The sequence below is a fragment of the Triturus cristatus genome, chromosome 6 (assembly GCF_964204655.1).
Source record: "Triturus cristatus chromosome 6, aTriCri1.1, whole genome shotgun sequence".
Classification (NCBI taxonomy): Eukaryota; Metazoa; Chordata; class Amphibia; order Caudata; family Salamandridae; genus Triturus; species Triturus cristatus.
Window position 1 is genome coordinate 763,704,902 of NC_140589.1, and position 14,337 is coordinate 763,719,238.

Sequence of the window (14,337 nt, forward strand, 5' to 3'; positions counted from 1 at the left end):
TTCATGGCAAAAATGGAGAAAATGACCTCGTCCAAACCTTGTGGCGTGTGTGGTATTGAACAAGAGTCCTTGTCTCATATGATGTGGTCCTGTATTAATGTTAGTAATTTCTGGAGTGATGTGTTGAACAGCATTAACCTGATTATTGGTTGTACGAAGATATCTGCTTATCAGGCTTAGTTCCAATATCTTTACAGATATCATCCCCACATCATCTTTAAGTTCTCCACCTCACTACAAACTGAACGACAGACTGGCCCTGGCACCCCTAATGATTCCTCCTGCATGATCAGCTGCCATCAAAACATTGACCTGTGAGTAACAGGTTCCATGTCCCTATCCGGCTAAAATAATACTTCTTTCTCTCAAGATTTAGACAACGATATTTACACCTGCAACCTAGAAATGGCTTGAAGTGCATCCCTCTCATTCAGACCTTTAATCACACAGGCTAATTCTTTTTTCACAAGGTTGGCAGGCCACATCCATTTCCAGTACCTCATATTATTAAATTCCTCTTCTGCTCCCTTGTCATCTGTTTGCTTAATAACTGAAACCCAGCTATCATATAGCTTTCCATCCAAACCATCTCCAGCCTATTTGCAGTACTGTTTACCAAATCTATTGCTCATACATATGTACCAAGACCCACCCATCCCACCCGCAACCACCGCACCCAATGGCTCCAGGCCCCAGCAGACACTGCCCAAATGGAACCCCCTCACCTCTGACGACACCCTCAGGATCATGAAGAGCAGCCACTCCTGAGCTCCCTCGGATCCCTGCCCTCACCACATCTTCAACAAAGACAGCACCTCCATCACACCTGAATTCTGCCGCACCATCGGCTGCTCCATCGAGTCCGTCATATTTCTGGAAGACTGGAAGCACACAAAGATCAACCGCCTGCTGATGAAACCTACTGCTGACCTGACGGACCTCAAAAAACTACAGACCCATCTTTCTGCTCTCCTTCCCAGCCGAAGTCATTGAGAAAGCCATCAACGCCCAACTCTCCGAGTTCATCAAAACGAACCACATCCTGGGCCTCAGAAACAACCACAGCACTGAGACCGCTCTCCTCACCTCTATAGACGACATCCGCACCCTGCTTGAATGAGGCAAAACTGCTACCCTCATTCTCTTGGACCTCTCGGCCACCTTCAACACAATCTCCCACTACAACCTCTGTGCAAGATTCCACAACACCTGTGTCCGTGACAAAGCCCTAGAAAGGATCCACTCCTAGATGAATGCCTGTTTAACACTAATCAGCAGAAGGATGCTGTCTCACACCAGGATTTCCCTTACCTTGGCCAAAAATAATGATTCTTGTGCTGTATTGCGTTTCCATGTTTACAGCGCACTTCTGCCCTTGGTATGGTTCATCACAAATGGGTCTGGCACTGGTAAAGCATACGTAAAGTATATTAGCTTGTATAATGTATCTTGACAGTATGGGTGTGTAAGAATTAAGGGGAAGTGAGAGTTCTATAAGGCCTGGTGACCTTGATGAGTGTGCAGGAAAGATGCAGAGATGACCGTCCCGGCTGTCGTTCATAGATGTTACGCCGTAGGTGCTCCGACATGCATGGATACCCAGAATTCTTCTTCTAGGAACGCAGGTATTGTGGACTTCTCTTTTGTGGACACATGTAGCAAAGCTAGTGCTGCTTGCTGCAGTTTCCAGCCTTTATCTCCCCACTACTCTTTACTGTGTGCTTATTTACTCGATATAAAGAGAGTAAAACAATGGCACTGGGTCCAGTTCGTCATCATCTCCGCACAAGAACTGTGTGTTGCTGTCACTCTATCTCTTAACAATTAGAATGATATATACTCCTCTATAGTTAATTTCCCTTCTCTCTGATCTCGTAACACTCTCCTTCCCGCAAGATCTTTCCTCTCATACTGTCTTACACACGGTACGCTGCTGTCTATATTAACTATTCTCGCTCCTTGCTGACTCATCTTTACTTTTTTCATTCAACACTGGTTCCTTGATTTACTCCTACATTCTTCACTTCCTTCTCGCTAACCCCTTTTAACTTCTCCCACATCTCTCAGACTCTCATTCTCTTCCCTCCTGCTTCTCTGCCCCAGTATTTGCTTTGCCTTCCCCTGCACTTGTCCCCTCTCTTGCCTGCATATTGTTCCTTTTTTTCTTAACATTCTCCACTTGCCTCTGTGTTCTCTCCACCTTTCCCACATTCACTCATACTTGTACTTCTCATAGTTGAAATGCATTGTATGACGAGTGCGGGTGTTTGGCTACTATGTAAAGCGCATCTATACCTTTTAATGAATATCTGCAGAATAAAATTGTGCAATAAATAAATAAATAAACAAAGTCACTAAGCCCACATCCATGTTAAACCATGAAGGGGAATTAACATGCATCAGTAGTTTCCGGATGCATGTTTCCTGGCACATTAATAGATCCGCAGTCCAACCCTGTCAACAACTGGCAGATCTATAGAACAAGAATACATATATTTTCGGTGCCTACTTAAAACATGTCTGATCCTGACTGTGAATTTACTATATCTAATCAGGTACTCTGTGTTCACAACATCCTACATGAGGAAGCGAGGCAAGGGTGGTATTTATTCATAGGCACATCTTACCAACAATCCAAAAATGTATTGATTGACTCCAAATTCCTACCCTCATCGATAGCACTCCCAAAGTTAATTATTTGACCCTATGTAGAAATGAAAGTTGCCCAACACTCTTAGAAGTGCACGTTAACCTGACAAACCTACTGCTTGAAAAACTACTAAGTAGGCATGTTCCTTATGATTGGTTTACCTGTATATTTAATATCTGTAAAAATGACCTGCAAAAGACCTTCATTTTTCGACTTTCTGTGATACAAAGTCACTCTGCTCCCTGATTTAGCCTAGAACAAAAGAAAATGAAACAAGCCAATCGTAGAGCACAGACTAACTGGAGGAAGCATAAAAGCGCATAAGATAAGGCCCTCCCTGTTAAGCTTATAAAAACATACCAAATAGCCAATTGCAAGGATCAAGAAAGCTTACTGGAGGACCACTATTGAGAACAAGAATTAAGCTTTGTCCCTCTTTAAGTTAGTTTCCAGTGCACTCAGTCACAGAAAATGTGACTCATGACTTCCTGTCACACACACTGAATTCCTTTTTTATTGAAAAAGTAGAAAACATCAAACTGAAATGGTCATGACTGCTAAGCAACCTCTTTTCATGAACACCTTCCACTGGGATCTCCTTTGAATCCTCCAAGTTCACTATGCAGATATTCTCTCTTCAGAACGTGGGCTGAGTCACTGTTGCCGTTTCCCTGCAAGCGGAACCATGCTAGCCTTAGCCACGCATTAGCATGGTCAAGGCAGTGCATGGTCTAGATGTGTGGATGGGTGGGGCCAATAAGAGGAAGGATGGGGAGAGGAAGCGGTCTGGTAAGTAGTGCCAGACCTGGGTTTTTGGGGGGTGGGGGGGGGGCGTGACGGTCATTTTTAAGAGCGGGGGTAGTTTGTAGGGCTCAGGGCGGTTGGGGGTATTTTTAGGGCTGGGGGCTGGGTTTTAGAGCTCAGGGCGGGGATGTTACGGTAGTTTTCAGGGGTGGCAGTCATTTTTTAGGGCTCAGGGTGGAGGGGCTGGGGTTGGGGGCTTTTTGGGACGTTAGGGCCGAGATTTAGTGCTCAGGGCGGGGTGGGGGTGAAGGGACAGTTTTCAGGGATCGGGCAGTTTTAGGGTTCGGGGGGCTGGTTCAGGGAAGTTTTTAGTACTCTGGGGAATGTTTAGGGCTCAGGGCGGATGTAAGGGACAATTTTCAGGACTGGGAGTAGTTTTAGGGCTCAAGGGCAGGTGTGGGAAAGAGGTAGGTTTAAGTACATGGGGCCGGATTTTAGGGCTCAGGGCAGGGGGGATGCGGTGTGAATTGTACCACAAATATCCTATTACCAATCATGCCTTTACTGTGAAATTCGTTGATTAAGGCATGCGTGGTAAAGAAATGCATAGTTAAGATGCATTCGTTGTTGGGGCTGCGTTGCAGAGGCACACGTGGTTTAGCCATGCGTGTTTCTGTCATACAACGTCTCTTGAGCCTCAACTCATCAGACGTCTCGGCAGATTCTATACCCAGTTGCTCTCACCATCTGCAAATCAATTAATTTAAGATTTTTAGAGAGCGAGCTGTGTCCCAAAAACTTTAAAGTAAGCGCTTATAACTCCATTATTAAAAAAAAGACGTTCTTCGGCTCCAAATATCTAATGCAGCTTCTGACCCAGTTATGGGATTAAGTAATCAATAGACAATCTGGATAAACAATACAGTTTATCACTCATTCAGTCACATTTCAATCACTCATTCAGTCACATTTCAGATCCAGCCTTAGGACCCTGGAAGTAACTCTCACAGCCCTCTGGGGTGCCACTGTCTGAATGATGGAGGCGGGCATGGACTGCCTGCTAATAATGTTGGATTTCTCAGCCAACTTTGACATAGTTCAGCATGCATTCTCATTGAAAGGTTATCCACTATGTCCCTTGCTGGTCAGAAAACCACTTTATAATTAAAAACAATTATCATAACATGGCACCGACCTATGGAGTCCCTCAAGGGTCGCCCTAGATATTTGGCTCCACTATTTAACATCTTTTAGCATCCTGTACTTTCAGTACAATCGTAAGGAGATGCCGTGCAGAACCTAGATAATTCGCCATTGTTACCACCACTATGGAATCTCTGAAGATTACTTTCCAAGATGGATGATGGAAAATAGCCTGCACTTGAAGAGTTCAAAGGCCACTGTAACAATCTTTGGAGTAAAAGGCTTGGCTACCTTAGCCTTTCTAATCATTCCTAAACTCTTCGAGGATATTTTTGACATCTCCTAAAGTAAGAAAAAAACTTGGCTTCTCTTTGTTGAAGGTCCCTTTCTGAATGCTCAAGTTGAGGCAGAATTGAGTAGCTCTTTTCATCGACTATTCAAACATAGGCACCTTTTTTGAATCCCATCCCTAGGAAAAAAAGCTGTGTGGGTAGGCACTGCCATAAACTCCCGCATGGACAACAGGTCATGTATGCAGTATCAATTAGAACCGTAGTCTCCAGAGAGCCCAGAAAGCCGCTTCTTAGATCATTAAATGCTTGCGTTTAAGGGATCATGATTCTGCAGCCAGAAGAACTCCTGATTGGCTCCCTTTGCACAAACTATACTTTTCAAACTTGACTGTCTAACATTCAGATGTCTGATTAAACTAGCACCAGACCATTTTTATTAATTACATCATGATGTACACCTCCAAGCAGGAGCTGTAGAAATTTGGACCATGATCGTTTGATGGTCCATTCCTGCAGATTAAATTCAAGAGAAGTCCCTAAATGCTGGAACTTTGTGCTTGCTGACAATCTCAGTTTCTGACAAGCTTTAGAAAGCCCTGAAGACCCACTTGTGCCAACAGATCCTCTTTGGGCGGAGTGATTGTAACTAATGTAGTAAGTCAGGCAGTAGCTCACAAAAAAATATATAAAGTTCTGTACGCAAGGGGAAGGAATGGGGGCTGCATTCACACTTACAATACTAACTAAATTACCTCATCGGAATTGCGGTAAGCAAATTCTGTTCCAACGCCAAGTTAGTCAAATGTGCACACCTTTGGAGAGCGCTGTCCTCAAAGCCGCTCACTGCATTGTTATCGAGGAACAAATGCTTCAAATCCGGCAGGCCCTGGAAGTCCTGCAGTGTCACCCTTTGGATCTGGTTACTGCTCAAGTCGAGTTTCTGTAGCTTTGAGGGGAGCCTGTGAGGCACGCTTTTCAGTTGGTTCCTGGACAGGTCCAGGGTGGTGAGGTTAGAAGAAAGCAAGGAACCATCAAAAGAAGAGATCTGATTATCAGAAACCACAAGGTCTGTCAGATTTTCCAGGTGTTTTATCTCGCGCAGCCTTATATGTTTTACTTGGTTCCTCTCCAGCTTTAGGATCTGCAAGGTCCTGGGCAGCTCATGTGGAACTTTATTGAGTAGGTTGCCTGATAGGCTTAAATACTGAAGATATGGAAGGTGGACAAAAAATGTCCCTGGGACTGAATGGAGTTTATTGTTCTCCAGGCTCAGATTTTTGAGCCGGGGGAGTCTGAGTGGGCCAGAGGCTGATTCAATGCTGTTCCCATCCAGGATGATAATCTGCAAATTGAAAAGCGGGGAAAACATACTTGCAGCAAAAGTTGTGAGAATGTTGTTTTTAATTTCTAGTACTTGCAATTTTTTTAGTCCTTCAAAATCAGATGGCTGGATGGCGTTGATGAGGTTGTCATTGAGCTTTAGCACTTCCAGGCTGGATGGTAGTGGCTTAGGGATGGACCGCAATTTGTTCTTCAAGAGTTCCAAAGTCTTCAGCTTAGGCAGAGCTTTGAAGGTGTGATTGGCTATGGATTCTGTTCCACTGGAAAACAGGATGAGCTCTTCAAGACCTGGAAGCCGACTGAAGTCTGACGCCTACGACAGAAAAAAAGATTAAACACATTACTCTTTAAGGAATGTTCCTCACAGAAACGCTTGTTCAGCTTGGCTTAACGTACAGGTGATATTCATTATTCCATATCTCAGTTTGGACTTGTGGATATCTGAAATATGGAACACATCGCTGCAAGGAAACATTAGGTCAGTCTTGCAAAATGGTGAGCAGATAGTGAACCAGAAAACCCACGTTTATGCTGAGAAATTGACCATCCATCTAAAAGAAGGTATTTTTGAAAATAAAATGAGATAGAGGCTTGATTATATGATGGATAAATTATCAGGCAGCATGAACATGGAGCAAAATAAATATTTTAGACCCACAGAAGTGCCTCAGTCTAAGGACATGTGCACATATCCCCTACAACCATTGGGAGCCAAAAGTATACAGACATTTGTGATTGATATAAATTATACATAACATTTCCAAAGTGTTGCTCTTACTGTTTGGTCTGATACAAACTATATGACATCCTGACAACGAGCAGAACCTCAGTCCTTATCCCATAGATTACATTTTTTAATATTTCATGTTTTTACACATGAGCCTGGAGGTCCCCTGTGCCAAAAGTGGAGCTCAAAGGAGTCACTTTGGCTGCCTGCCTGGAACCCTTCTAAATACGAACCACACAGCTAACAGCAGCAGATCTCCCTTGTTGAGTAACACTATAACTCACCACTCTACCATGCACAGTGATATCTCAAATTATATCATTTGAGATGTTATAAGAGTTGTTTTAAATGCTATAATTTCACATAGTATAAGCCATGAATATGAAAGGCTACAAGTAGTGCATGGAGAAGGCGCATGTTATAGTTAATGTACTTTGGCTAGTGAGTTGAGAGCAGTGTGTATGGAGGTGCATAATTTGTTGTAATTTGATGGTGGTGCATGAATTAAAAATGTAAGGTGTAATTATACCTTTAGAATTTGAAATGGTTGTGTAGTTTAAGTTTGGTTTGTATAGAAAAAATAAATAACATTTTCCTAACTATAACACATCTTTAAACTTAATTTTTTTAATTGCATTTTAATGTTTTTCATTTTTTAATAAAAAAAGTTTTTTAAATCATAGAGTGAAATGTTCTACAGTGGAGTGGCGTAGAATGGAGCGGCATATAGTGAAGCAGCATATAGTGGAGTGGTGTAGAGTGGAATACAATAGGGTGGAATGGCGTGGACGACGAAAAGTTGAGTGGCATACAGTGGAATGGCGTAGAGTCGAATAGCATAGAGTAGTGTGGCATAGAGTGCAGTGGCGTAGAGTGAAATACTGTAGAATAGAATGGCAAAGAGCGGACTGGCGTAGAATGGAATACCATAAAGTGGAGTGGCGTAGAGAGGTGTAGAGTTGTGTGGCATAGAGTGGAAATAGCGTAGAGTGGACTGGTGTAGAGTGGAGTGGGGTACGGTGCAGTGGCATAGAGTTGAATAGAATAGAGTGGAGGGAGGTAGAGTGGAGGGGCTTAGAGTAGAGTTGTGTAGGGTGGATTGGTGAACAGTGGAATAATGTACAGTGTAGTGGCTTAGAATGATTTAGAGTGGAATAGTGTAGAGTGGAGTGGTGTAGAGTGGAGTGGTGTGGAGTAGATTGCGTACCGTACAGTGACATAGAGTGGACTGGCATAGAGTGAAATAGCATAGCGCGGGGTGGCATAGAGTGAAATGGCACAGAGTGGAATAGCGTAGAGTGGATTGGCATAGAGTGAAGTGACGTAAAGTGGAGTGGCGTACAGTGGAGTCTTAGAATAGAGTGTTGCAGAGGGGAGTGCGTTAGAGTGGAATAGTGTAAAGTGGAGTAGCATAGAGTAGAGTGGCGTAGAGTGTCACATTGTAGAGTGGAGTGGCGTACAGTTGCATAAAGTTGAGTGGCGTAGAGTGCTGTAGAGTGGAGTTGTGTGCAGGGGAGTGGCATACACTACAGTGACGTAAAATGGAGTGGAGTACAGTCAAATACCATAGAGTGGAGTGGCATAAAGTGGAGTGCCATAGAGTGGAATAACATACAGGTTTGTGGTGTACGGTGAAGCGCCATAGAGTAAATGGCGAACAGTGGAATACCGTAGCATGGAGTGGTGTAGAGTGGACTGGCGTAAAGTGGAGTGGCATAGAGTGGGATAGCACACAGTGTAGTGGTGTAGAATGGCATGGTGTAGAGTGAAATAGCATAGAGTTAAGTGGAGTGGCGTACAGTAAAGTGGCGTAGAGTGGGGTGGCATAGAGTTGAATAGCATAGAGTGGAGTGGCATACAGTGTAGTGGCATAGAGTGGAGTAGCGCAGAGTGGAGTGTGGTAGAGTGGAATAGTGTGCAGTTGAGTGGCATACAGTGGAGTGGCATGCAGTTTCTTACTGTAGAGTGGAGTGCCATATAGTGGCATAAAGTTGAGGGGAGTAGAATGCAATAGCATAGAGTGGAGTGATGTAGAGTGGAGTTGTGGACAGTAGAGTGGCTTAAAATGAAGTGGCGTACAGTTGAATAGCGCAGAGTGGAGTGGCATGGAGTGAAGTACCGTAGAGTGGCATAACGTACAGTGTTGTGGCATACATGGAGTGCCATAGAGTGGAATACTGTAGCATGGAGTTGCGTACAGTGGAGTGACGTACAGTGGAGTGGCATACAGTGGAATACCATAGCATGGAGGGGCATAGAATGCAGTGGCATGGAGTGGAGTGGCTTCGAGTGGAATAGCATAGAGTGGAGTGGCGTAGAATGGAGTGGCGTAGAGTGGAGTGGCATAGAGTGGGATAGCATACAGTGTAGTGGTGTAGAATGGCGTAGCATAGAGTGGAATAGCATAGAGTGGAGTTTAGCAGTGGAGTGGTGTACAGTACAGTGGTGTAAAGTGGAGTGGCATAGAGTGGACTAGCATAGAGTGGAGTGGCATACAGTGGAGTGGAGTAGCGCAGAGTGGAGTGGGGTAGAGTGGAATAGTGTGCAGTTGCATGTAGTGTCTTACTGTAGAGAGGAGTGGCGTACAGTGGCATAAAGTTGAGTAGAGTAGAATGCAATAGCGCAGAGTGGAGTGGTGTTAAGTGGAGTTGTGGACAGTGGAGTGGCACACAGTAGAGTGGCTTAAAATGAAGTTGTGCACAGTTGAATAGCGCTGAGTGGAGTGGCATAGAGTGGGTGCCGTAGAGTGGAATAATGTACAATGTTGTGACGTACGGTGGACTGCCATAGAGCAGAATGATGTGGAGTGGAATACTGTAGTGTGGAGTGGCATACAGTGGAGTGCTGTACAGTTGAGTGGCGTACAGTGGAGTGGCATACAGTGGAATACCATAGCATAGAATGGAGTGGCATGGAGTGGAGTGGCTTAGAGTGGAATAGCTCAGAGTGGAGTGGAGTGTCGGAGAATGGAGTGGCGTGGAGTGAAGAGAGGTAGAGTGGAATAGTGTACAGTGGAGTGGTGTAGAGTGTCATACTGTAGAGTGGAGTGGCATACAGTGGCGTAAAGTCGAGTGGCGTAGAATGCAATAGTGTACAGTGAAGTTACATACAGTAGAGCAACATACAGTAGAGTGGTGTAAAATGGAGTGGCGTACTGTCGAATAGCGTAAAGTGGAGTGACATACAGTGTAGTGGTGTACAATGGAGTACCCTAGAGTGGAATGGCTAAGAGTGGACTACCGTAGTGTGGAATGGCTTTGAATGGAGTGGCATAGAGTGGAACAGCATACACTGGAGTGGCGTAGAATAGCATAGAGTGGAGTGGAGTGGCGTTGAGTGGAGTAGCCGAGAGTGGAGTGATATAGAGTGGAGTGGCATGAAGTAGAGTGGCGTACAGTACAGTGGCATAGAGTCAAATCATTTAGAGTTGAGAGGCATAGAGTAAAGTGGCATAGAGTAGAGTAGCATAGAGTGGAATAGTGTAGAGTGGAGTAGCATAGAGTGGAGTGGCATAAAGTGGAGTGGAGTACAGTGGAGTGGCATACAGTGGAGTAGCACAGAGTGGAGTTGGACAGAGTGGAATAATGTGCAGTGGAGTGGCATAGGGTGGAGTGGCGTAGAGTGTCATATTGTAGAGTAGAGTGGCGTACAGTGGCTTAAAGTTGAGTGGCATAGAATGCAATAGCGTAGAGTGGAGTGGCAGAGTGGAGTGCCATAGAGTGGAATAACGTACAGTGTTGTAGTGTACAGTGGAGTGCCATAGAGTGGAATGGCATAAAGTGAAATATCGTATCATGGATCAAATACTGTACAGTGGAGTGGCGTGGAGAGTTGTAGCGTACAGTGGACAAGCGCAAAGTGAAGTGGCGTAGACTGAAAAAGCATACAGTGGAGTGGCGTAAGGTGGAGTGGCGTATAGGTGAGTGTCGTAGAGTGAGATGATGCAGAGTCGAATACCATAGAGTGGAGCGGCATAGAGAGCAGAGGCGTACAGTGGAGTGGCGTACCCGATCAGTAAATGGGGTACCATTAAATTAGTCAAATAAAAACTTCTGACATACATAGAGTGCTTAGAATCTGCAGATGGTTGGCACTAAGTACTAAATAAAAACTCAAGTTATTATGTCTGTACACACACAACAGATTTGTTATGCTGAATATTATGATCCAACTCAACTGTATTCGTTGTATCTAGTCTGAAGAATAAAAATTATTGTTATGTGAGGGCAAAGCAGATTGCATGTAAAAACGAGAGCATAACCTCCCTGGGACCGTTTCCCTGATAGGAATTTGTGACCTCTAGGTTACACAAAGAACTGAGCACTGCATCAAATGTAGCACATTCATGAACCAACTGAGCCATCTTGCTAGAATGTGAACCCTTGCTGCACAGACGGCGTACTTACACTGCATCTAAACTGCAAAACTGTGGAAACAAGTTGCATGTACAAAATGCAAGTGTGTGTTTATTTCACAGAGATTACTCCAATGGGGCATGTCACATTATCATGGGTAGGGCTTTAAAGATCGGATTTCTTAAGCAACAGCAGATTAGAGAGTGAAGTGCCTGGCTGAAATGTGTATGCAATTGTGTTGGAACTCATCTGGTTGGAGAGCTCAGAACAGGTTGGTTAGAAAGCGGCAGCAGCTACAGTCATAGGAGCTAGTGGAGAGTACCTAAAGGGCTCTAATGTAGCACAGACGAGGATTAGAGATGGGTTGGGCTCGAGGTGAGGATCTGTCAGCTAGCAGAGGTGCTTTGCTGATGTTTGAGGGTTAACCAAGAGTCTGTGGCCCGTATCAGTTACTCTTTAGTACTAGATGAAAGGCTCTAAGAGTTAAGAGAAGAGGTCTCGGGCCCTAGTAGCTAACAGGGTGTAAAGTCCAGCTGAGAGCCTGTGAAGACTGGCTGAGAAAAAGTGAGAGTGAGTTCAAGGCTTTTCAGGGTTAGGAAAGGGTATCTTGAAGACAGTTAACGGTCTCTTGGGCCTTTGATTAGGCCTGGGTGGTAAACTCCGCTCCGTTTGCGGAGTTTTCTGCACTCTGCGGAGTGCAGAAAACTCCACTCTTCGCAGTACAGCGGAGATTTTCCTCGCTCCTGTTCGCCAACAGTAAGCTGGCAAGCGCAAGATGCCGCTCGGGTAGGATTTCTACTTGAGCGTCAGGAAAATCAGCGCAAACAGCATTTTGTGCTGCACTCCGCTGCTTACGAAACTCTGCTGAGTTTTTTTGTCACTTCATGGAGGAACTCCGCGAACCACGCTCAGGCCTTCCTTTGATGGCCCACAGAGGGTAACTCATGATGGGCTGAGGGCAAATTAAGGATGCTTGTGGAATGGCAGAAGACCATCAGAAGGTGGTTGGCAGACTCTGAGCACCGAGATACTACATTTGAGCACTGGCAGAATGGATCTAAAAGAATGATTGCTTGGAGAGAGTGTATTAGGAGTGGCAGAGGGTCTCTTAGGTTGGTTAAGAACTAGCATATGTTCATGTGAGGGGCCTGGTCAATATCTTTTTCCCTAGTTAGGCTCGGCATAAAAAGTTTTAAAACCACTGATCTCACATGTCCAAATTCCAACACATTCACCTCTGTTGCTTAGATGGGTGTGGGAATACTAAATATGACCCCATCAGAGTCAAACACTTTCCTTACGTTTGAATGGGAATAGTAAATTTGATCTTCAAAACTACCACCTGGATAAAGGGTCTAAGGGAAAAAATTTTTAAAGACCTGCCCAAATTCTAATCCCCATAACAAGACTATACACACACAACAGAATAGAGGGTCTGATAGTAGACAGCACAAGAATAAAGAAAGGGAATAATAGTGTGTGAAATATCAAACCCATACATAGTCAGAGCAGAGCACGGAAAACCATCAAACCGACTCAACCAACGAGACCAATATTGAGAGCAAAGTCACCTCTCACGATCAGTTTATATCATATGGTCTCCACCTAGAGCCGAGGTATGCCTCTTGATCATAGAGACTTCCTCGTTAGTTCAAGGCTCTATTGCTCACTTGGGTTGATAAAGAGAAGTCCAGAAGGCACGTGACAGACTGTGACCACCAGACAAAGTAAGTGCAATGCAAAAGAAAGATGTGAATTTTAAAAAGAGATTGTGTGAAGAGTACAATATAGTTCACTCACTACGCACATCTCGATTAAAAGAGTGTGTAACAAAAAATACCAAGCAGTGCTAACTAGTCACTGTTGAGTGAGGGTCGACATGTTTCAGCCTTCACGGGATTATAGCCCACGGCTTTCTTCAGGACCTATATAAATTTATGCTACTGCATTCAATCGACGGATTTCAAATAGTGCATATGAAAAATGTGAAACTTAACATAAGAAGTAGTAATAAATACAACCTCACGTTGTCCTAATCCTCTATATCACAGGGTGCTAGCATCACCTGAGGAGAAAGGACAATTAACACACATAATAAACCAATTCAGAAAAAATGTGCCGTCTACAAACAAGCAAATCTTTTTAAATATGCCTGGTTAATTGCTGTGAAGGAATCTACGCAATGCTTACCCAGCGTGATCAGGGATTTCACCTCACCTACCCTGGAACCTGGCTCAGGTTAAGGAGGCCCCGCTCTAAATCGTGGGTAAAAGAACAATTTAAAAAAAAAAAAAATTCAGTTTTTTATTTATTTCTTATTTAGAACAACAAAGATCCAAAATCACTCCCAGTTGCTCTTACGCGTTTAGTTCAACGTAGAAAACTCCTAGCACTTTAGTAGTATGCTCTCCCCTTCAGTGCAAATAGCCCATCTCAGTAGATCAACTCTCAGAAGTAGTATCATTAAAACTACAAAGGTGCATAGTTTTGGCCATTGTGAATATCCCTGACTAGTAAGAGACCGGATCTCTAACTTGTCATTGCCTGTATCTCTCAGTTTACAAGTGCAGGAAAATGACTGCCAATCTGCCCAATTGCACTAGTCAGGTGCTTCTATTCAAACGAGTGAGGCTCGCTTGTGAGCATGCCTCAGCCAAAATCTGCTAAAAACGAGTTAAGAAAAGAACAGAGAAAGCAGAAAAAACCGAGAGTTTAGCGCTCGGTTAGCAGCACCTCTCACCTGTCCGTCGTTGCCCCTAGCTTTCCTAAGCAGGGTGGGAGGCAACGCGCAGGATCAGGGAGTGTGTTAAAATACCGTCAACTCACGGAACACGCCTCACGCTACGTAACCGGAAACTACGGAGGGCGCCGTGTCCAGTTTAACAAAACTACAAGAAAGTGGCATGCCTCATGGGAAATGTAGTTAGCCGCTGTCAGCGCGCATCAGGAATAACTACGCGCAATGCCGGGGAACAGACAATCCACTACTGGTACGGGGTTGCCGCTTCATTGGCTCCTATGAAACCTTTCCAGATATCAGTATTACTATATGTCTAATCCATTATCAGACAGACCCAAGAGTCC

The 14,337-nt window shown here is 44.3% G+C and overlaps 1 protein-coding gene across 2 annotated transcripts in view; it reads right to left on the reverse strand.

Annotated features, from left to right (window-relative positions):
- The window catches only part of LOC146817831 (nephrocan-like), a 99,678-nt gene that overhangs the window by 46,754 nt on the left and 38,587 nt on the right, over positions 1 to 14,337 (reverse strand). Inside the window, exon 2 of one of the 2 annotated variants that reach the window (XM_085609249.1) lies at positions 5,643 to 6,484. In XM_085609249.1, the coding sequence (XP_085465375.1) occupies positions 5,643 to 6,484 (842 nt within the window). Of the gene's footprint in view, positions 1 to 5,582; positions 6,485 to 14,337 lie in introns of both variants that reach the window. The other variant, XM_085609248.1, reaches the window with a different exon arrangement.